Source organism: Pristiophorus japonicus, chromosome 1 (genome assembly GCF_044704955.1).
Source record: "Pristiophorus japonicus isolate sPriJap1 chromosome 1, sPriJap1.hap1, whole genome shotgun sequence".
Classification (NCBI taxonomy): Eukaryota; Metazoa; Chordata; class Chondrichthyes; family Pristiophoridae; genus Pristiophorus; species Pristiophorus japonicus.
Window position 1 is genome coordinate 469,033,513 of NC_091977.1, and position 24,867 is coordinate 469,058,379.

At 46.8% G+C, this 24,867-nt stretch overlaps 1 protein-coding gene across 9 annotated transcripts in view; it reads right to left on the minus strand.

Moving 5' to 3' along the window:
• Positions 1–24,867, minus strand: part of rad54b (RAD54 homolog B) — a 298,314-nt gene that overhangs the window by 241,004 nt on the left and 32,443 nt on the right. For 3 of the 9 annotated variants that reach the window (XM_070894123.1, XM_070894056.1, XM_070894115.1), the window contains exons 1-2: positions 16,023–16,320; positions 4,679–4,883 (exon numbers count right to left, since the gene is read on the minus strand). In XM_070894123.1, coding sequence (XP_070750224.1) covers positions 4,679–4,883; positions 16,023–16,151 — 334 coding nt within the window. In that variant the 5' untranslated portion in view covers positions 16,152–16,320. Of the gene's footprint in view, positions 1–4,678; positions 4,884–16,022; positions 16,321–16,471; positions 16,491–24,360; positions 24,403–24,867 lie in introns of those variants that run through there. The other 6 variants (XM_070894063.1, XM_070894079.1, XM_070894097.1 and 3 more) reach the window with 4 other exon arrangements.

Sequence of the window (24,867 nt, forward strand, 5' to 3'; positions counted from 1 at the left end):
CCACTATCGAGGTTACATATGTGGGTCCATATCCTCCAAGTGGAGAGTAGCACGATTTCTGTAGTGTTTTGACCCTCAACTATTTTGAACTACAGCTTGATTGCTTATGTATGAATCTTTTCCTATATTATCAAGACATTTTCAGATGTTGTTTTTCCTGACCAAGACAGAGAGGGGCACTGCCTCGTTACAGGTAAGGAGCTTTACTAGAGAGAGAACCCATACCATATTTACCCACACCTCTACAGGATTCCAATGCACCACTCCTACATTACCAATTGTTTTACTTAGTATCAATTGTTATAATCTAGTTTTTTTCCATATTAAAAATAATTCAACTACCTGTTTAATTAAGTAAAAACAAAATTAGTTGTAGATACAAACAATTTTAGATTAGTTGCAGCACGTGTGTGTTTCTGAGAATCTGTTACTGTGTCAAGTTCTAACACAAGGTATACATAATTACTAATTTCAACATTATGTTACATAGTGGCATTTCTTTTTACTAATAATGCATGTACTTGTACCTTGGTCAAACAGAAAGAGGAGAGTGATGGTAGAAAAATCAAATCCAAAATTTAGTAGTAATCAAATTGACATCAAATGAGATGCCTGACACATCAAACACAGAAAAAGTGCCTGAGCCAGGCATCTCAGATTTTGAATCGATGTGCATGTGTTAAGTGTTGGATGAGAACAGGATTGAGATCAGCTGTAGTGCCCCGACAGTCAAATAGTTTGTCAATACCATCAAGTCTTGCACATGAAGAAAGGGGGGGGTGACAAAAGTAGTCAGAAAAATGTTCAGTATGGAAAAAAAATAGGCCAGATTGATTGATCTGGTATTTAAGCAGATTAACAGGAAGAATCAAGTTCGAAAAGAGCAAATTGTATATTAAGGTCTTGGTAAGTGCAAGATGATGAATGTCAAATTGCTTATTCAAATAGCATGCAACCATCCTTTGTAAAGCATCTTAAATTTTGGATGATGCTGCCTATATTTGGAAGCCCAAAAATTGAAAAAGAGCTGCAGGCTTTTCTTGTAATTATTAATTTTGTTCAGTTTATGGAACGGACACTAGAACTGAGCAAGCCAACATCACCCACATATAGCACCTCATCGTTGGTCTATGAAAGCAGGGGATTACTGCAGAGATGCAGTAATCATGATCATCTTTTTTTTTAAAAGGGACAAATTCAACTGCTGATACTCCAGGGGAATCGCCCTGCTATTAGCCACTGGGAAAGTCGTCACTAGAATCCTCCTCAACCGTCTTCTCCCTGTGGCTAAGGAGCTCCTCCCGGAGTCAGGGCGGATTTCGTCCACTACGGGGTACAACGGACATGATCTTTACAGCGCGACAGCTGCAAGAAAAATGCAGGGAACCGCACCAACCCTTGTACATGGCCTTATTTGACCTTACAAAAGGTCTTTGACACTGTCAACCGCGAGGGACTATGGAGCGTCCTTCTCCGTTTCGGCTGCCCCAAATGTTTGTCACCATCCTCCGCCTGCTCCACGATGACATGCAAGCTGTGATTCTGACCAACGGATCCATCACAGATCCAACTCACATCCAGACCGGGGTCAAGCTGGGCTGAGTTATCGCGCCAACCCTTTTCTCGATCTTCCTCGCTGCAATGCTCCACCTCACACTCAACAAGCTTCCCGCTGGAGTGGAACTAAACCACAGAACCAGTGGGAACTTGTTCAACCTTCGTCGCCTCCAGACCAGATGCAAGACAGTCCCAACCTCTGTCGTTGCTACAGTACGCAGACGATGCTTGCGTTTGCGCACATTCAGAGACTCAACTCCAAGTCATAGTCAACATTTTCACTGAGGCGTACGATAGCATGGGCCTTACACTAAACATCCGTAAGACAAAGGTCCTCTACCAACCTGACCCCGCCACGCAGCACTGCCCCCCAGTCATCAAGATCCACGGCGCGGCCCTGGACAACGTGGATCACTTTCCATACCTCGGGAGCCTATTATCAGCAAGGACAGGCATCGACGACGAGGTTCAACAACGCCTCCAGTGCGCCAGTGCAGCCTTCGGTCACCTAAGGAAGAGCGTGTTCGAAGATCAGGCCCTCAAATCTGCCACGAAGCTCATGGTCTACAGGGCTGTAGTGATACGCGCCCTCCTGTATGGCTCAGAGACGTGGACCATATATTGTACACACCTCAAATCGCTGGAGAAATACCAACGATGTCTCTGCCAGATCCTGCAAATCCCCTGGGAGGACAGACGCACCAATGTTAGCGTCCTCGATGAGGCCAGCATCCCCAGCATTGAAGCACTGACCACACTCGACCAGCTCCGTTGGGCGAGCCACATTGTTCGCATGATTCCCAAAGTAAGCGCGCACTCGGAACTCCTACATGGCAGACAAACCCCAGGTGGGCAGAGGAAACATTCCAAGGACACCCTCAAAGCCTCCTTGATAAAGTGTAACATCCCCACCGACACCTGGGAGTCCCTGGCCAAAGACAGCCCGAAGTGGAGGAAGAGCATCTGGGAGGGCGCTGAGCACCTCGAGTCTCATCGCCGAGAGCGTGCAGAAACAAGCACAGGCAGCGGAAGGAGCGTGTGGCAAACCTGTCCCACCCACCCTTTCCTTCAACGACTGTCTGTCCCATCTGTGAGAGACTGTAATTCCCGTATTGGACTTTTCAGACACCTAAGAACTCACTTAGAATGGAAGCAAGTCTTCCTCGATTTCAAGGGTCTGCCTATGATGATGATAATGATGAAAGCAGGGGCTGGTAACAAACTGGGCAAGGAATGTTCTTAAAAATGGTATTTTAATTCCTTGTGCACTGATTCGATCTTTACTGTTGTAGTACAAGCACTTGTGTATTATCTTACTTGCAGCTAAATATATTAGTTTTTAGTCTGAACTTAATGGCCAGTTGGTGATATCTACTTTCAAAGTAGATAGGAGAACTTGGTGGCAATGTTGATCCCATAGCATTCTCTCCTATTCCTAATATGCACAAGACCACAGGTTTCAGTATACAAGAGACTGGAGCTGCTTATTAAAACTGTCTGTCTGTCTGTCGTGAGCACTTGGCAAAAGCCTGAACTTGTTCATTTTTATGTGGAGGATGAACAGATAAGGGATTTTTAAAAAGATCAAATTTTAACATGGTTTTACTTTATTTTCTAGCCGATGTGATAATGCTATTCACTTTTTACTTGGGATTTTGTGTCCTTGGTTTGTTTTGTTATAGTTCATAGTTCATTCTGTGCTGTTTTTTTTTCCAAATAAGCAGGGCTATGGGGAAAGAGCAGGAGAGTAAGACTAATTGGTAGCTCTTTCAGAGAGCTGGCAGAGGTACGATAGGCCGAATGGCCTCCTTCTGTGCTGTATGATTCTACATCAGGAAATTGTAATAAAATTGCTCCTTGTAGCTGCTGTCTGGATCATTTATGAATCTTGATCATGGATCCCCAGTGCCACCAGGAATATGATCAAACTGCTCCCAACACCACTTCAAAAAACCATCACATGTAATTAACCAAGCTGGACATAATTCCACTACTGCAGTTGTGAGCTATGGTTGACATGCATGGCTTTGATAGTGTATTTAACATTAAAAAAAAGTAATGTAACAGGAACAAGCCAAGCCATCATAGCTAACAAAGGACAACCAGCACTTCAAGGTGTCAGCTTCGACTCAGAGTTAGCACTCTCACCTCTTAGGCAGAAGGTTGTCGATTCAGACTCCACCTAAGAGGACACATAGTCTAGGCTGACACTTCAGTGTAGTACTGAGGGAGAGCTGCACTCTGAGGTACAATCTTTCAGACGAGACATTAAAGTGAGGTCCCGTCTGCTCTCTTAGATGGACATTAAAGATCTTATGGCACTATACTCAAGAGTAGAGGAGTTCATCCCGTGCTCTAGTCAACATTTATTCTTCGACCAACATCTCCAAACAGATATTCTGATAAACAGCAATGAGATAAATTGTGGCTGTGCCCAAATTGGCTGCAGTATTTCCCTATAGTACAACAGTGATTCATCTTTGAAAGTACTTCATTGTCTGTGAAGTGCTTTTGGATATTACAGAGACATGAAAAGCGCTATATAAATACGTTTTTCCCTTCTTTCTTACGGTATAAAAATTTCAAAACCAATCTTTACACTTTTCTTAAATGCTAGTGGGAAAAAGTGTCGAATGACATGTGTAAAAATTTCACATGCCCACCATTAGGCTTTGAAAAGAATCCTGTTGCTGTCAAAAACATTTTTTTAAACTGAAGATTTATAGGATGCATTTATACTATGCATTCAGAATCAGTGCAAAGCTGAACTTGTGCAGAGTAAATCCAGAGTTACGTCTCTAATTAATTCTAAAACGGAGCGAGTAAAACTCTTCTCCAATCAGTCTCACCCCACTTCATTCTGAAGTTGTCAGGCCCGATTTAAGTTGTATTTACACACTGATGCTACAGTTTTAGTGGAAATACACTCAGTGTTCATAATAAAACTCCTTGCTCAGTTACTGCATGCCTTCTCTCTCTCTGAAAGGTTGGAAATTGCTGACACAATTAATGATAGACTTTAGCCAGAAGGTAGGTTTCTAGGAAATGGCAAACTACACAGCTATTGGGAGTGAAATCCATAATTGCTTTTAAGAGTGTAACAGTATGAATTTGTACTTACCATCAGCTTGACTTGTACTTAGTGCCCCAACTGAAAGAGCAGATAAGGTCGTCAGATGGTCAGATTCAGATCTCTTCAAGTGATTATCTTCATCCACATTTCCTGAAGTTTGGTGAGAAGGGCAGGTCTGAATAATTTCACATTTTGTGACCAATGCTTTGGATTGCAGTATAGGACTCTCGTTATTGTCACTTTCATGAGATGCCTAAAATAAAAGGGAATACCCAATAAGGAAATCACCTCAAAAGTGATCATCTCCAAGCTGTATTCACAACTTCCTTATTTTTTATAGATTTCTATTATTTTTAAATGATCAAACACATGGAAATATTTTTTTTTAAATTGAGAAGCTCGGGTGAAGGGTCAATGCTACATAGTGCAAGACACCACCCACAGTTGTACAAATCTGAAAAGATTAGATAAATCAAGATGCATCGGTTAAGTGCTATAAAACATGGATTTTAAAAGCCAATACATTGTGGAAGAAAGGGAACACTGAGGTTATATATGGACTTCCAGATTATTAAGGTTCTGAGAAAGAATGAGTAAGGTAAGAGATAACAACAAAATCAAGATTTCGGCGCTAACAAGGAAGTTATTTTTCCTGCTTCCCACTTCTACTAATGCTATGCACCAGATCTTGGCAAAAAAGCTCGGTAGATTTTATTTTCCCATAGTGTCTGCCAGAGTTCATGCAGCTACCAAGTGACTCCCATTGCTGCCTGTGGGAAATCACCTATAACTGCATTGCTACTGTAAGGATCAGTAATTCACTCTGCAGAGAGCTGTGTAATATCCAAGCATATTGAGTCAGTGTTTCGTGTACATTGGATTGCTACTAGGACACATTCCTATATTACTGCTTTGCAGATATTCTTTCAGAGAGATTATTGCCAATACTCTAGGCCAAATCAAGTGGACAAAACAAGTAAATTAACAGGTTAAACTAATGAAGTATAATGAGAACTCTATGACTCTGTGCTAAGTGATGTTGTACTGAGCCATAAAGACCCCAAGTTTGATACCTGGTGCATGTCGAGTTAGTTGAGAGATTAGAGTGACCCGCCATATCCCTGATAAACTGGCTGAGAAAAAGAACTTGGAGTATATGGGAGTCAGAAACACCCACAGCCTACCACTCTGCAGCACATGATATCAATTGTGCCAGTCTTCCCTTCTCCCCAGATGACATGGTGGAGAAGTTTTTCCAACAACAATGTCTCTGACTCTCCAGGTAAGCGCTATTTATATGTACGTATGGCATTCGATGTCAGCACACTATTCAACTATAACAAATAAATTACATTTATATAGTGCTGTAACGTAGTAAAATGTCCCAAGGCGCTTCACAGGAGCATTATCAAACAAAATGTGACACCTAGCCACATAAGAACATGACCAAAAGCTCGGTTAAAGAGGTAGGTTGTAAGGAGCATCTTAAAGGAGGAAAAGAAAGAAAAGACTTGCATTTATATAGAGCCTTTCACGACCACTGGATGTCTCAAAGCACTTAACAGCCAATTAAGTACTTTTGGAGTGTATCAGGGAGGCTTTGAGGGTGTCCTTGTAACATTTCCGCTGCCCACCTTTGGCTCGTTTGCCATGAAGGAGCTCCGCATAGAGCATTTGCTTAGGGAGTCTCGTGTCTGTCATGCGAACTATGTGGCCTGTCCAGCGAAGCTGATCGAGTCTGGTCAGTGCTTTACCACTGACACCTGGGAGTCCCTGGCCGAAGACCGCCCTAGGTGGAGAAAGTGCAGCCGGGTGGGCGTAGAGCTCTTCGAAACTCAACGCTGAGAGCGTGAAGAGGTCAAGCGCAGGCAGTGGAAGGAGCGTGCGGCTTAAAACCAGTCCCACCCACCCCTTCCCTCGACGAATGTCTGTCCCACCTGTGACAGAGTCTGTGGCTCTCGTATTGGACTGTTCAGCCACCAAAGAATTCACTTCAGGAGTGGAAGCAAGTCTCCCTTGATTCCGAAGGACTGCCTATGATTTGGAGTGTAGTCACTGTTGTATTGTGGGAAATGCAAGAGCCAACTTGCACACAGCAAACTCCCACAAACAGCAATATGATAATTGTCATGTATTTCACCATCTTGCAATGACAATAGTTATGTAACTGTAACTCATGCACACTGTACCTGTACCCTTGAAATGCACACCCTGACCACAGAGGGTGAGCTTGCGGGAGACACACATCACCTGGGTTTCCAGGAATAAAAGGGGAGGTCCCACCCAGGGTCAGCACTCCTTGGTCCTGGGAATAAAGTAAAGGTCACAGAGTGACCGTGTCTGATATATACATGCCTCGTGTGAGTTTGAAACAAGGTGCAGAGACACTACATCTGGCGACGAGAAACAGGAATCACCAAACCACGAGGATGGCCACAGGTGGCACAGAGGAACACTACTGTGTGGGTAAGGACTGGGACTTTGTGGAAAGACTCCAGCAGAGCTTTGTCACAAAGGACTGGCTGGAACAGACAGCGGCTGACAAGCGGAGGGTGCATCTACTGACCAGCTGCGGACCACAGACGTATGCGCTGATGAGACCTTCTCGCACCCCAAAAGCCAGCGGACAAGTCCTTCGAAGAGCTCGCCAGCTGATCAGTGAGCATCTCAAGCCGGCAAGTAGCATACACATGGCCCGGCACCAGTTCTACTCTCACCGGCGTCGGGAGGGTCAAAACGTCTCGGACTTCGTGGCAGAACTGCAGCGTCTGGCCAGTCTCTAAGTTCTCCGATGCCTGCAGTGGGGAGATGTTAAGGGACTTTTTCATTGAGGGCATTAATCATGCCGGCATTTTCAGGAAGCTCATAAAGACTAAGGATTTGACTTTAGAAGGGGCAGCGTTGATAGCTCAGACCTTTATGGCAGGGGAAGAGGAGACCAAGCTAATTTACGCACACAGCCCTGGTTTTAACGTTGCGATGAACCAGGGAGTCAATGTTGTAAAAGTGATACAGAACCCCGCAGGCAGGCAATGGCAATTTGACACCGCCCAGGCAGGCAGGCAAGGGCAATTCGACAACGCCCAGGCAGCAACAAGCTCCAGGGTGGGCCCGCAACAAGGACAATGGAAAGGGGATCGGCAATTCACGCCTTCACGAGGAACAATGCGTCAACACCCTCCATCAGAGTGCTTAGAAACAGCCAAACGGGCTATCAGAGACGAATGCCTGGGAATAGTCCTTTTGTTAACAGAAATCTCAGCTCATGCTGGAGGTGTGGGGGTAGACACACTGCCAAAAGCTGCAGGTTCCAGCTTTATACCTGTAGGATTTGTAATATCAGTGGACACATGGCCAGGATGTGCAAAAAGGCAATAGTGAGACTAGTCTGCGAGACAGAGGAACCAGACAAGAGGTCTGCAATGCAGGATGAGGCCTGGGGAACAACCATGGGTGCTGAAGTTCATGCGGCTGACGTCTACAGCTCATACACTAAAACGCCACCCGTGATGATGAAAGTCTTACTGAATGGCATCCTGGTGCACATGAAGCTGGATACGGGAGCTAGCCAGTCACTCATGAGCGCCCAACAATTTGAGAGACTATGGCCACACAGAGCTAGCAGGCCCAAACTGGAAAGCATTGAGACGCAGCTAAGTACGTACACCAAAGAGATCATTCCAGTGCTGGGCAGTGCAAACTTGGTGGTAACGCATAATGGATTACAGAACCGGCTGCCACTCTGGATCGTTCCGGGAAATGGCTTTTGGGAAGGAGCTGGCTAGCTGAGATGAATTGGAAATGGGTGGGGGTGGGGGGGGGATGTGCACGCCATTTCATCCGTGGAGCGAAACATAGAAACATAGAAAATAGGTGCAGGAGTAGGCCATTCGGCCCTTCGAGCCTGCACCACCATTCAATGAGTTCATGTCTGAACATGCAACTTCAGTACCCCATTCCTGCTTTCTTGCCATACCCCTTGATCCCCCTAGTAGTAAGGACTACATCTAACTCCTTTTTGAATATATTTAGTGAATTGACCTCAACAACTTTCTGTGGTAGAGAATTCCACAGGTTCACCAGTCTCTGGGTGAAGAAGTTTCTCCTCATCTCGGTCCTAAATGGCTTACCCCTTATCCTTAGACTGTGACCCCTGGTTCTGGACTTCCCCAACATTGGGAACATTCTTCCTGCATCTAACCTGTCTAAACCCGGCAGAATTTTAAATGTTTCTATTAGATCCCCGCTCATTCTTCTGAACTCCAGTGAATACAAGCCCAGTTGATCCAGTCTTTCTTGATACGTCAGTCCCGCCATCCCGGGAATCAGTCTGGTGAACGTTCGCTGCACTCCCTCAATAGCAAGAATGTCCATCCTCAAGTTAGGAGACCAAAACTGTACACAATACTCCAGGTGTGGCCTCACCAAGGCCGTGTACAACTGTAGTAACACCTCCTTGCCCCTGTACTCAAATCCCCTCGCTATGAAGGCCAACATGCCATTTGCTTTCTTCACCGCCTGCTGTACCTGCATGCCAACCTTCAATGACTGATGTACCATGATACCCAGGTCTCGTTGTACCTCCCTTTTTCCTAATCTGTCACCATTCAGATAATAATCTGTCTCTCTGTTTTTACCACCAAAGTGGATAACCTCACATTTATCCACATTATACTTCATCTGCCATGCATTTGCCCACTCACCTAACCTATCCAAATCACTCTGCAACCTCATAACATCCTCCTCGCAGCTCACACTGCCACCCAACTTAGTGTCATCCGCAAATTTGGAGATATTACAATTAGTCCCCTCGTCTAAATCACTAATGTACAATGTAAACAGCTGGGGCCCCAGCACAGAACCTTGCGGTACCCCACTAGTCACTGCCTGCCATTCTGAAAAGTACCCATTTACTCCTACTCTTTGCTTCCTGTCTGCCAACCAGTTCGCAATCCATGTCAGCACACAACCCCCAATCCCATGTGCTTCAACTTTGCACATTAATCTCTTTTGTGGGACCTTGTCAAAAGCCTTCTGAAAGTCCAAATACACCACATCAACTGGTTCTCCCTTGTCCACTCTACTGGAAACATCCTCAAAAAATTCCAGAAGATTTGTCAAGCATGATTTCCCTTTCCCTATCATGTCACCTCTTTCCAAATGCGCTGCTATGACATCCTTAATAATTGATTCCATCATTTTACCCACTACCGATGTCAGGCTGACCGTTCTCTAATTCCCTGTTTTCTCTCTCCTTTCTTTTTTAAAAAGTGGGGTTACATTGGCTACCCTCCACTCCATAGGAACTGATCGAGAGTCTATGGAATGTTGGAAAATGACTGTCAATGCATCCGCTATTTCCAAGGCCACCTCCTTAAGTTCTCTAGGATGCAGTCCATCAGGCCCTGGGGATTTATCGGCCTTCAATCCCATCAATTTCCCCAACACAATTTCCCGACTAATAAGGATTTCCCTCAGTTCCTCCTTCTTACTAGACCCTCTGACCACTTTTATATCCGGAAGTTCATGCTCGCAGGTATTGCAAAAATTCGAGTCATTCTTTCAACCCAGTGTCGGAACATTCAAGGGCACTAAAGTAGTGATACGCATCACTCCGGACGCCAGACCAGTGCACCACAAAGCCAGAGCGGTGCCATACATGATGAGTGAGAAAATTGAAAGTGAACTGGACAGGCTGCTCAGAGAGGGCATAATTTCGCCCGTTGAATTCAGCAACTGGGCAAGTCCCATCGTTCCCGTCCTCAAAGCAGATGGCTCGGTTAGGATTTGTGGCGACTACAAAGCCATCATCTACCGAGTGTCGCTGCAAGACCAATACCCGCTTCCGAGCGCGGAGGACCTCTTTGCCACGCTGGCAGGTGGAATGCTGTTCACGAAGCTGGACCTCACTTCGGCCTACATGACTCGGGAACTGGCGGAAGATTCCAAGCTTCTGACCACCATCACAACGCACAAAGGATTATTTGTCTACAACAGGTGCCCGTTTGGCATTCGTTCGGCAGTGGCTATCTTTCAGCGAAACATGGACAGCTTGCTCAAGTCCATCCCTGGAACGGTCGTATTCCAAGACGACATCCTTATAACGGGTCGAGACACCGAGGAACACCTCCGCAACCTGGAGGAGGTGCTACGCCGATTGGATCGGGTAGGCTTGCGGCTGAAAAAGGCCAAGTGCGTGTTTTTGGCCCCAGAGGTCGAGTTCCTGGGCAGGAGGGTTGCCGCAGATGGGATCCGGCCCACTGAATCAAAAACTGAGGCGATTCGCCGGGCATCCAGGCCCGGCAACATGTTGGAGTTGCGATCATTCCTGGGACTTTTGAACTATTTTGGGAACTTTCTGCCGAACTTAAGCACATCGTTGGAGCCATTACATATGCTCCTCCATAAAGGGTGTGAATGGTTTTGGGGGGATTGTCAAGAATGGGCTTTCAATAAGGCGAGGAATCTGCTGTGTTCCAACAAACTGTTGACTTTATATGACCCCTGTAAAAAAACTGGTTTTAACATGCGATGCGTCATCCTACAGGGTTGGGTGTGTGTTGCAGCAGGGTAATGATGACAGCTTACGCCTCCAGGTCGCTCTCCCAGGCAGAGCGTGGATATGGCATGGTCGAGAAGGAGGCACTCGCGTGTGTGTACGGTGTGAAAAAGATGCACCAGTACCTTTTCGATATACAGTTCGAGCTAGAGACGGACCACAAGCCGGTAACATCCCTGTTGTCCGACAGCAAGGCTGTCAACGCTAACGTGTCAGCTCGCATACAGCGATGGGCCCTCATGTTGGCTGCGTATGACTACACCATACGGCATCGGCCAGGCGCCAAAAATTGCGCTGACGCACTCAGCAGGCTCCCACTGGCCACCATCGAGGGGGCATCGGAGCAGAGCGCCGAGATGGTCATGGCCGTTGGAGGCTTTTGACACTACGGGCTCCCCCATCACAGCCCGATAGATCAAATTTTGGACCAACAGGGACCCCCCTCCTATCCATGATAAAGAAATTTGTCCTGACTGGGAATTGGGCGTAACATACAGGGCGTGCCCCGAGGAAGTCAGGCCATTTCAGAGTCGGATGGATGAACTCTCCATCCAAGCCGACTGCCTGTTGTGGGGCAGCCGGGTAGTCATGCCCCAGAAAGGAAGGGAAGCGTTCATCAGAGAACTCCACAGCGAGCACCCTGGGATCGTGTTAATGAAGGCCATTGCCCGGTCACATGTATGGTGGCCGGGGATTGACTCAGACCTGGAACACTGGGTTCGCAGGTGCATAACGTGTGCCCAGCTGGGCAATGCCCCCAGGGAGGCCCCACTCAGCCCGTGGCCCTGGCCCACCAGGCCATGGTCCACCAGGCCATGGTCACGCATTCACGTAGACTATGCGGGCCCATTCATGGGGAAAATGATCCCGATCGTTGTCGATGCATTCTCGAAGTGGATCGCATGCATCATATTGAACTCGTGCATGGCATCCATCACTGTGGAGAGTCTGCGTACGGTTTTCGCGACACACGGTTTTCGCGACATTCTGGTCAGCGACAATGGCCCTTGTTTTACCAGTCATGAATTCCAGGAGTTTATGTCGGGCAATGGGATCAAGCACGTCCGGACAGCGCCGTTCAAGCCAGCTTCCAATGGCCAGGCGGAACGTGCAGTCCAAGTCATAAAGCAGGGCATGCTACGCATCCATGGACCGTCCCTTCAGTACCGCCTATCGCGCCTCCTGCTGGCCTACAGGTCCCGGTCACACTCGCTCACGGGAGTCCCGCCAGCGGAACTCCTCATGAAACGCACACTCAAGACGTGGCTGTCCCTCATTCACCCAGACCTGACAGACATTGTTGAGGGCAAGCGCCAGTCCCAAACCGAGCTCCATGATCGAGGCTCAAGGGGGAGGTGTATAGAAATAGATGACCCGGTATTTGTTCTTAACCATGCTTTGGGACCCAAATGGCTTGAGGGCACCATAATTGGCAAAGAAGGAAACAGGGTCATGGTGGTCAGACTAAACAATGGGCAGATATGCCGCAAACACTTGGACCAAGTAAAGACAAGGTTCAGCATAGACACGGAGGAACCAGAAAAGAGCATGATGAGATAGCACCCACAACACTGCCAGCGTACAATCAACAAAGACAGCCCTCAACATGCACAGTCCCGGCGGCTAGCCCGGACAGGCCGGAATCACCTCAAGTGACAGAAATGCGTGCTGAGGCTCAGCCACCAGAACCACAACTGCGGCACTCCACGAGAGAGCGTCGACCACCCGATAGACTTAACCTCTGAAACTAAAAGAATTAAGGGGGGAGGTGATGTCATTTATTTCACCATCTTGCAATGGCAATAGTTATGTAACTGTAACTCATGCACACTGTACCTGTACCCTTGAAATGCACACCCTGACCACAGGGGTGAGCTTGCGGGAGACACTCCTCACCTGGGTTTCCAGGTATAAAAGGGGAGGTCCCACCCAGGGTCAGCACTCCTTGGTCCTGGGAATAAAGTGAAGGTCACAAAGTGACCATGTCTGATATATACATGCCTCGTGTGAGTTTGTAACAAGGTGCAGAGACACTACAATAATGACCAGATAATCTGTTTTTGTTATGTTAATTGATTGATAAATATTGGCTAGGACACTGGGGATAACACCCCTACTCTTCGAAATAGTGCCATGGGATCGTTTAGGTCCACCTGAGGGGGCAGACGGGGCCTCGGTTTAACGTCTCATCCGAAAGATGGCACCTCTGATAGTACAGCACTCCCTTAGCACTGGAGTGTCAGCCTAGATTTATGTGCTCAAGTTCCCGGAGTGGGACTTGAACCCACAACCGTCTGACTCAGATGAGTGTGAGCCAGAGCTGAGGCTGGAAAGAGAGATACAGAGACAGAGAGGTTTGAGAGATTCCAAAGCTGAGAGGGGGCCTTGGCAGCTGAAGGCACGGCTACTAATGGTGCAGCAATTAAAATCAGGGATGCAGAGAGGCCAGAATTGAAGGTGCAGATATATCGGAGGGTTGTAGGGCTGTTACAGAGATAGGGAAGTGCGAGGCCTTGGAGGGATTTAACAACAAGGATGAGAATTGTAAAATTGAGACATTGCTTAACCGGGAGCCAATGTAGGTCAGTGAGCACAGGGGTGATGGATGAACGGGACTTGGTGCAAGTTAGAATACGGGCAAGAGTGTTTTGGATGAGCTTAAGTTTATGGAGTGCATTGGAATGGTCAAGTCTAGAGGTAACAAAGGCTTCGATGAAGGTTTCAGCAGCAGATGAACTGAGGCAGCGGCAGAGTCAGGCGATGCTTTGAGGTGGAAGTCGGCAGTCTTAGTGATGGCACAGCTGTGTGGTAGGAAGCTCATCTCAGGGTCAAATACAACACAAAGGTTGCGAACAGGCTGGTTCAGCTCAAACAGATGCCAGGGAGAGGGATGGAGTCAGTAACTAGGGAACCGAAGACAATGGCTTCAGTCTCAGGTAACGTAGAGCTGGGTGTCATCGGCACGCAATATGGAATGTGACGTTTTGTTTTCGGATGATGTCGCCGAGGGGCAGCATATAGATGAGAAATAGGAAGGGGTCAAGGATAGATCCGTGAGGGACACCAGAGGTAACGATGTGGGAGCGGAAGAGAAGCCATTGCAGGTAATTCTCTGGCTATGACTAGATAGATAAGAATGGAACCAGGCGAGTGTAGTCTCACCCAGCTGGATGATGGAGGAGAGGGGTTGGAAGAGAATGGTGTGGTCAACCGTGTCAAAGGCTGCAGACAGGTCGAGAAGGATATTGAGGGATAATTTCTATGGTCACAATCACATAAGATGTAATTTGTGACTTTGATAAGAGATGTTTTGGTACGGTGGGAGGGGCAGACACCTGATTGAAGGGATTCAAACATATAGTTCCAAGAAAAATGGGCACGGATTTGGGAGGCGACAGCACAGTCAAGGAGAGGAAAGGGAGGTTGGAGATGGTAATTCGCTAGAATAGAGGGGTCAACGGTGGCTGTTTTATTTTGAGAGGGGTGATGATAGCAGATTTGTAGGGGAGGGGGACAGCACCTGGGAGAGAGCTGTTAACAATATCAGCTAACATGGGTCCAGAAAGAAAAGTTGGGTGGTCAGCAGTTTAATGGGAATAAGGTTGAGGAAGCAGGAGGTGGGTTTCATGTACAAGATGAGCTCAAAGAGGGCGTATGGGGAGATAGGAGAGAAACTAGAGAAAGATGAGAGTTCAGGGCTAGAACAGTGGTTAACCTTAGAGGAAGTTTGGCTCGGTGGGCTAGGGGAAGGGAGGGAAGTAGCAGCAGAGGAAGCTGAGCGGATGATCTCAATCTTAGTGACAAACAAGGTCATGAACTTCTCGCACATGTTGTTAGAGGTGAGGGTGGAGGAGGCAGGGGAGAGATGTTTAAGAAGATGGTTTGCAGTAGGGAAAAGAAGCGGGGAGGTGGTGGTTCTTTATATTACAAGATGATCCTGGAATAGTGAGCAGTTTTTCCAGAGAGCAGGACCAGATATGGTCCAGCTAGATTTGGCAATGAATAGTTAAACCATTTCCATTTAAGTCTGCGTCCCTTGAACTTAAGGGAGTGAAGATGAGGGCTGTACCAGGGAGAATAAGCAGGAGCATATCTAGGCCCAATCCGATCTTTCCCAAACATAAATCCACACAGAGCTCACTGGATAGGAATCTGAAGCAGAAGCCTTGGTTGATTCCTCTCCCTAACTCAGATGCCAACTTTAGCAACCTTTAAGCCACAAGCTCTGACCAGTATGGCTCAGCCATGAACTGGATAAACTGATCTTTCGAGGAAACTATAATGGGTCTATTTGACATCACACATTAGAGTCCACAATAATCGTGTATATCATGATGACACACTGGGCTGGTCACAAATTTAGTTTGAAGGTATTATAAAATACTCAAACTGCCTGTGGTGTTGCTCAGTCAGTTGATGAAAATAAAAGTTTAATACACACATACACAAAATGGAGTTGGGAGTATTACATCAGAAACTTGCTCCATACATCGCAACAGTTGACGTAACAGCAAATGGGAATTTGGATACAGCGTATAGCAATTTACAATGGTAAATACTGACAGAAAAATATAACTAAAGATAATGACAATGGCAAATAATGTGTGGTCAGGAAGTTCGTTTCCCTACAGAATATTTTTAATATCTAGATTTTAAATGCAAATATGAGAGTTTTCCCCAATATGAATGAAAATAAGGAAGCTCGCTCACATTGCAAACTCCGAAATCCACCAGTGACATTTCTAACTTAACCCCTTAACCTCTTCGAATGCCGTAATCGGTTTCACAATCCTCATTCCCACCAGTCTGAACATTAGTTTGTTTTGTTTATACCTCGTTCCTCTCCCAGAGTTTGGTGGCTCCTGAAACAGGCTCCCGACTATCAGTTTTCCCCGGTGGGATAAATTTGATTTTTTTTGCAGCGTTGCCGCTGAGCTGACTCGGAGCTGCGGATCTTCGCATGTCAATCAGTTGTCACTTTGGCACCGGAAGAGAAATATATGAGTATATACATAAATGATGCCCCTGATTAAACTGCCTCTCTTACTCCAGCATTGCGGGTGATTGATTGGGTAATAATTGTTATTGATCGCGATCAGAGATTTTGAGTTTCCCGCCTTCCCAGCAGCCTTAGCACGGACCCGAAGTTCTACATAATGCGCATGTGCAGCTCTTTAACGTCATCTTTTAAATATTTTATTGTCTATTACACACTAACTCTGCCGCACTGTTCTAGTACTTATTCTGCGATGTATTACGATTTAAACTACTAGCAGATTTACCGTAGCACTGTTCACTGTGACTCAGGTATTTAGTGGGTTCCACCCATACTTAAAGGGTGATTGTTGGATATGAACATTTGGTGAAGGGGTGTGGGACTACTTGGTCTACCGGTACGCTAGCGGCCTTCCGCGAGAGGTGGGCGCCGGAGGGACTGGAGTGCATCATCACCCCTGGCAACCAAATTTTAATTTGATTTTATGTTTTAAAGTTTAATTTGTTTTAATTGCCGGTGTTTTTAGTGTCCCCCTCCCCTTTTCTAGGGGGCACTTGGAAAAAAATTTGATTTTAGTGCCCCCAAAAAATACAAAAAAAACACAAAAAAAGGGCCTTGAAAATGTTTGGTGTGTCCCCCAGATCGGGGGGCACGATTTAATGTTTTTCTCCCAAAAGAGTTGTGGGACTACTTGGTCCCCTTTTATAGGGGGCACTTGTAAAATATATGATTTTAATGCCCCCAAAAAAAATCACAAAAAAAAACCACACAAAAAAACAAAAAAGAGGGCAGTTAAGTGTCTGGAGTGTCCCCCAGATTGGGGGGCACTTGATTTAATGTTTCATTTTTTTTTACACTAAAAGAGTTGTGGGACTACTTGGCGAGGCTAAGAACAGTTAGTGTGAGGATACTTGGAGGGATTTAAGGATTAGTATCAATTTGAAATGGGGTGGGATTAACAGTGACAGACAGCTAATTAAAGGGGGAAGAGAGAGATATTTCATTGAACCAACAGGAATTGGGAGAGGGTCTGGAAAATGGGAATATTTGGAAGGGTTGTGAGGGGAGGGACTTGGGGGTAGGTGTAATCAATTTAGTTCCGGTGATAGATCTATGCCATTGTAGACAGGAGTCAGTGGGGGAATCTGGTAAAGTGGAGAGTTGGGTGTTGTCAATGTTTGAGGAAGCTAACCTGAGGATGGTGTTGCTAATGAGTAGCATGCAAATGATGAACAAGAGAAAGGGAGGCCAAGGATAGATCCCTGAGGACTTCTGAGGTGACGGTTCAGGGATGGGAAGAGATGCCGGAGTTGTGTGTGCACAGAGTTAACTTGGGAGTATCTGTTTAAACGAAGTGGCTTGCTTTCGAGTGGCAATGGTAATTTGATGCCAAGGGTGAAGGAGGTGCAGAGTGCTTTAAACCAAGGGGCAACAGTAAATATTATAAATAATTAGATAAAGAGATAATATGAACTAAGTAGAGGATACCAATGTTAAAGGGATGCACATTGCATTAAATAAAAATCTGTTATACATAATTAAACAAATAATAAATAAGCTAAAACACATACATATGAGATATATATCATAAGTAAATAGACTTTTAAGCAAAATGCTGAGGCACAGAGCCTGCAATTTTTGTGCCATGTGGCAATTCCAGGACACTTCATGGGTCCTGGATAACCATGTGTGCAGGAAGTGCCTTCAGTTAGTCGAAGCTGAGCTTGGGGTTTCTGAGCTTGAAGTGTGCTTGGAGTCACTACAGAGCCAACGAGAGGCTGAGAATTTTCTGGAGCACACGTTCCAGGAGGTAGTCACCCTACAGCTACAGAAAGTTCAGGAGAATAGTAAGTGGATAGCCATCCGGCAGGATAGGAAGAGGCAGGCAGTGCAGGAATCCTCGGAGTGAGGCATTCTCAAATCGGTTTTCAGCACTGAATACCAGTGAGGGTAACAACACGTTGGGGGTGTGCAGTCTGGAGCACATCATGGCACTGTGGGGAAAATGACTGCACAGGGGGATGGGCACCAGGATGAAACAGTAGAGAGGAGAAACAAGGTGCAGAGGACTGGAAGAGGCAAATAGCAATAGATTAAAGAATAGTTCAGAAACAGGGATCAGATAGGTATCAAATACAAAGCCTAGGATGGGTTTGGAGTAAATGTACATGGAAACATAGAAAATAGGTGCAGGAGTAAGCCAGTCTGCACCGTCATTCAATAAGGTCATGGCTGATCATTCATCTCAGTACCCCTTTCCTGCTTCCTCTCCATACCCCTTGATCCCTTTAGCTGTCAGGGTTATATCGAACTCCCTCTTGAATATATCCAATGAACTGGTATCAACAACTCTCTGCGGTAGAGAATTCCACAGGTTAACATAGAAAATAGGTGCAGGAGTAGGCCATTCGGCCCTTCTAGCCTGCACCGCCATTCAATGAGTTCATGGCTGAACATTCAACTTCAGTACCCCATTCCTGCTTTCTCGCCATACCCCTTGATCCCCCTAGCAGTAAGGACCTCATCTAACTCCTTTTTGAATATATTTAGTGAATTGGCCTCAACAACTTTCTGTGGTAGAGAATTCCACAGGTTCACCACTCTCTGGGTGAAGAAGTTCCTCCGCATCTCGGTCCTAAATGGCTTACCCCTTATCCTTAGACTGTGACCCCTGGTTCTGGACTTCCCCAACATTGGGAACATTCTTCCTGCATCTAACCTGTCTAACCCCGTCAGAATTTTATATGTTTCTATGAGGTCCCCTCTCATTCTTCTGAACTCCAGTGAATACAAGCCCAGTTGATCCAGTCTTTCTTGATAGGTCAGTCCCGCCATCCCGGGAATCAGTCTGGTGAACCTTCGCTGCACTCCCTCAATAGCAAGAATGTCCTTCCTCAGGTTAGGAGACCAAAACTGTACACAATACTCCAGGTGTGGCCTCACCAATGCCCTGTACAACTGTAGTAACACCTCCCTGCCCCTGTACTCAAATCCCCTTGCTATGAAGGCCAACATGCCATTTGCTTTCTTAACCGCCTGCTGCACCTGCATGCCAACCTTCAATGACTGATGTACCATGACACCCAGGTCTCTTTGCACCTGCCCTTTTCCTAATCTGTCACCATTCAGATAATAGTCTGTCTCTCTGTTTTTACCACCAAAGTGGATAACCTCACATTTATCCACATTATACTTCATCTGCCATGCATTTGCCCACTCACCTAACCTATCCAAGTCGCTCTGCAGCCTCACAGCATCCTCCTCGCAGCTCACACTGCCACCCAACTTAGTGTCATCCGCAAATTTGGAGATACTACATTTAATCCCCTCATCTAAATCATTAATGTACAGTGTAAACAGCTGGGGCCCCAGCACAGAACCTTGCGGTACCCCACTAGTCACTGCCTGCCATTCTGAAAAGTACCCATTTACTCCTACTCTTTGCTTCCTGTCTGACAACCAGTTCTCAATCCATGTCAGTACACTACCCCCAATCCCATGTGCTCTAACTTTGCACATCAATCTCTTGTGTGGGACCTTGTCGAACGCCTTCTGAAAGTCCAAATATACCACATCAACTGGTTCTCCCTTATCCACTCTACTGGAAACATCCTCAAAAAATTCCAGAAGATTTGTCAAGCATGATTTCCCTTTCACAAATCCATGCTGACTTGGACCTATCATGTCACCTCTTTCCAAATGCACTGCTATGACATCCTTAATAATTGATTCCATCATTTTACCCACTACCGATGTCAGGCTGACCGGTCTATAATTCCCTGTTTTCTCTCTCCCTCCTTTTTTAAAAAGTGGGGTTACATTGGCTACCCTCCACTCCATAGGAACTGATCCAGAGTCAATGGAATGTTGGAAAATGACTGTCAATGCATCCACTATTTCCAAGGCCACCTCCTTAAGTACTCTGGGATGCAGTCCATCAGGCCCTGGGGATTTATCGGCCTTCAATCCCATCAATTTCCCCAACACAATTTCCCGGCTAATAAGGATTTCCCTCAGTTCCTCCTCCTTACTAGACCCCCCGACCCCTTTTATAACCGGAAGGTTGTTCGTGTCCTCCTTCGTGAATACCGAACCAAAGTACTTGTTCAATTGGTCCGCCATTTCTTTGTTCCCCGTTATGACTTCCCCTGATTCTGACTGCAGGGGACCTACGTTTGTCTTTACTAACCTTTTTCTCTTTACATATCTATAGAAACTTTTGCAATCCGTCTTAATGTTCCCTGCAAGCTTCTTCTCATACTCCATTTTCCCTGCCCTAATCAAACCCTTTGTCCTCCTCTGCTGAGTTCTAAATTTCTCCCAGTCCCCAGGTTCGCTGCTATTTCTGGCCAATTTGTATGCCACTTCCTTGGCTTTAATACTATCCCTGATTTTCCTTGATAGCCACGGTTGAGCCACCTTCCCTTTTTTATTTCTATGCCAGACAGGAATGTACAATTGTTGTAGTTCATCCATGCGGTCTCTAAATGTCTGCCATTGCCCATCCACAGTCAACCCCTTAAGTATCATTCGCCAATCCATCTCAGCCAATTCACGCCTCATACCTTCAAAGTTAGCCTTCTTTAAGTTCTGGACCATGGTCTCTGAATTAACTGTTTCATTCTCCATCCTAATGCAGAATTCCACCATATTATGGTCACTCTTCCCCAAGGGGCCTCGCACAACGAGATTGCTAATTAATCCTTTCTCATTACATAACACCCAGTCTAAGATGGCCTCCCCCCTAGTTGGTTCCTCGACATATTGGTCTAAAAAACCATCCCTTATGCACTCCAGAAAATCCTCCTCCACCGTATTGCTTCCAGTTTGGTTAGCCCAATCTATGTGCATATTAAAGTCACCCATTATAACTGCTGCACCTTTATTGCACGCACCCCTAATTTCCTGTTTGATGCCCTCCCCAACATCACTACTACTGTTTGGAGGTCTGTACACAACTCCCACTAACGTTTTTTGCCCTTTGGTGTTCTGCAGCTCTACCCATATAGATTCCACATCATCCAAGCTAATGTCCTTCCTAACTATTGCCTTAATCTCCTCCTTAACCAGCAATGCTACCCCACCTCCTTTTCCTTTTATTCTATCCTTCCTGAATGTTGAATACCCCTGGATGTTGAGTTCCCAGCCCTGCTCATCCTGGAGCCACGTCTCCGTAATCCCAATCACATCATATTTGTTAACATCTATTTGCACAGTTAATTCATCCACCTTATTGCGGATACTCCTTGCATTAAGACACAAAGCCTTTAGGCTTGTTTTTTTAACACCCTCTGTCCTTTTAGAATTTTGCTGTACAATGGCCCTTTTTGTTCTTTGCCTTGGGTTTCTCTGCCCTCCACTTTTCCTCATCTCCTTTCTGTCTTTTGTTTTTGCCTCCTTTTTGTTTCCCTCTATCTCCCTGCATTGGTTCCCATCCCCCTGCCATATTAGTTTAACTCCTCCCCAACAGCACTAGCAAACACTCCCCCGAGGACATTGGTTCCGATTCTGCCCAGGTGCAGACCGTCCGGATTGTACTGGTCCCACCTCCCCCAGAACCGGTTCCAATGCCCCAGGAATTTGAATCCCTCCCTGCTGCACCATTGCTCAAGCCACGTATTCATCTGAGCTATCCTGCGATTCCTACTCTGACTAGCACGTGGCACTGGTAGCAATCCCGAGATTACTACTTTTGAGGTCCTACTTTTTAATTTAGCTCCTAGCTCCTTAAATTCATTTCGTAGGAACTCATCCCTTTTTTTACCTATGTCATTGGTACCAACGTGCACCACGACAACTGGCTGTTCTCCCTCCCTTTTTAGAATGTCCTTCACCCGCTCCGAGACATCCTTGACCCTTGCACCAGGGAGGCAACATACCATCCTGGAGTCTCGGTTGCGGCCGCAGAAACGCCTATCTATTCCCCTTACAATTGAATCCCCTATCACTATCGCTCGCCCACTCTTTTTCCTGCCCTCCTGTGCAACAGAGCCAGCCACGGTGCCATGAACTTGGCTGCTGCTGCCCACTCCTGATGAGTCATCCCCCTCAACAGCACTCAAAGCAGTGTATCTGTTTTGCAGTGGGATGACCACAGGGGACCCCTGCACTACCTTCCTTGCACTACTCTTCCTGCTGGTCTTCCATTCCCTCGCTGGCTGTGGACCCTTCTCCTGCGGTAAGACCAACTCGCTACACGTGATACTCACGTCATTCTCAGCATCGTGGATGCTCCAGAGTGAATCCACCTTCAGCTCCAACTCCGCAACGCGGACCGTCAGTAGCCGGAGGTGGACACACTTCCCGCACATGTAGTCGTCAGGGACACTGGTGTTGTCCCCGTGTTCCCACATGGTACAGGAGGAGCATATCACATGACCAAGCTGTCCTGCCATGACTTAACCCTTAGATACACTTAAATTGCCGACAACAATGTTAAAAGTTACTGACTAATAAAGAAAAAGAAAAACTACTCACCAATCTGCAGCCAATCACTTACCACGTTGGCTGTGACGTCACCTTTGATTTCTTTCTACTTCTTTTTTGACTTCTCTCAGCTGGAGCTGCACAACTCCCGCCTCTCTCGACTCCCGCCTCTCTCGACGCTCCCCGGACTGCTGAGCCTTTTATAGGCCGCTGCCTCTCTCGACTCCCGCCTCTCTCGACGCTCCCCGGACTGCTGAGCCTTTTATAGGCCGCTGCCTCTCTCGACTCCCCGGACGCTGAGCCTTTTATAGGCCGCTGCCTCTCTGGACTCCCGCCTCTCTGGACTCCCCGGACGCTGAGCCTTTTATAGGCCGCTGCCTCTCTCGACGCTCCCCGGACTGCTGAGCCTTTTATAGGCCGCTGCCTCTCTCGACTCCCGCCTCTCTCGACGCTCCCCGGACTGCTGAGCCTTTTATAGGCCGCTGCCTCTCTCGACGCTCCCCGGACTGCTGAGTCTTTTATAGGCCGCTGCCTCTCTGGACTCCCGCCTCTCTCTTGAGTGAAGAAGTTTCTCCTCATCTCAGTCCTAAATGGCTTACCCCTTATCCTTAGACTATGTCCCCTGGTTCTGGACTTCCCCAACATCGAGAACATTCTTTCCGTATCTAACCTGTCCAGTCCCGTCAGAATCTTATACTTCGATGAGATCCCCTCTCATCTTTCTAAACTCCAATGTATAAAGGCCCAGTTGATCCAGTCTCTCCTCATTTGTCAGTCCAGCCATCCCAGGAATCAGTCTAGTGAACCTTCGCTGCACTCGCTCAATAGCAAGAATGTCCTTCCTCAGATGAGGAGACCAAAACTGAACACAATATTCCAGGTGAGGCCTCACTAAGGTCCTGTACAACTGCAGTAAGACCTCCCTGCTCCTATACTCAAATCCCCTAGCTATGAAGGCCAACATACCATTTGCCGTCTTTACCGCCTGTTGCACCTGCATGCCCACTTTCAGTGACTGATGAACCATGACACCCAGGTCTCGTTGCACCTCTCCTTTTCCTAATCTGCCACCATTCAGATAATATTCTGCCTTCGTGTTTTTGCCCCCAAAATGGACAACCTCACATTTATCCACATTATACTGCATCTGCCATGCATTTGCCCACTCACCTTACCTGTCCAAGTCACCCTGCAGCCTCTCAGCATCCTCCTCACAGCTCACGCCGCCACCCAGTTTAGTGTCATGTTTAGTGTCATCCGCAAACTTGGGTCTGCTTTGTCTACATTTCCAAAGTCTAACTCATAAAATTTCTTGAATATGTATCTAAGTAGGGCCTGGTATAGCAGCTCTGTTTCCTTCGAACACCATGCAGGCAGGTGTACCTCGGTAAGGTTTAATATTACTGAAGGTACTGCATAATGTACCCCCTGATATAACACCTTTTCGGTCGGTACCAATACTAATCCATTTCCAGGTCCCTTGGTGGTGGTAGGACACCTTTCTATTACTGTGCATATTGGTGGGATTGTGGGCAGGGGTTTCTTAATGTGTGCTCTTAGTTCGGTGGCGTTAATTGGGAGTGGGGGGTGTGGGACCGCGCACCCGTGTAGGCTAGAATCCCACCCCATCCCTTCATCTTGCCATTGCCTGGCGAAGGCGATCGATATGCCTGCGGGACAAATACTCTCTGATCCCCACATACAAACATAAATTCCTTGTTCGGATTCCCACCATTTGTCCCAACACACCTTTACTCCTCCCCGTGTCCCCGTGATGGTGCGGTACATTTCATTACCGAGTCTTTCCCAGTCCGATTCCTGGTCCCATGTGTCTTTGCTGAGTTTTCTGAGCCACCACCATCTTCCCAGGGGAATGTTCCCTTTGCAAGTCAAACATGCACGTTTTCCCCCTGTAACACTGACTCGGGCAGCGTTGATCCGCATCCAGGGGCATGGAAGTGAGGCCTCCCCGTAGGTAAAACCTTCCTGGCTGGAGTAGCGGGTAGAATTAGATCCCAGCCACCTTGGCCATCTTCCCTCGTGGGCGTAAACGGCGAGTTCTTCCACGTCCCGGCGGTTACAATCGGTGCTCTCCCTCCTGAGCACCCATAAATGAGGGATTCTTCCACGTCTCCTCGGTCGCTGCTGCTCATTCCTATCAGGGCGAGCAGGAACAGGATCCTTCTCATGCTGACCTCTTTCCTGTAGGGGCACATGAAACAGATTGTCTAACCCTGAGAAAGCTCTCTGGCTTGA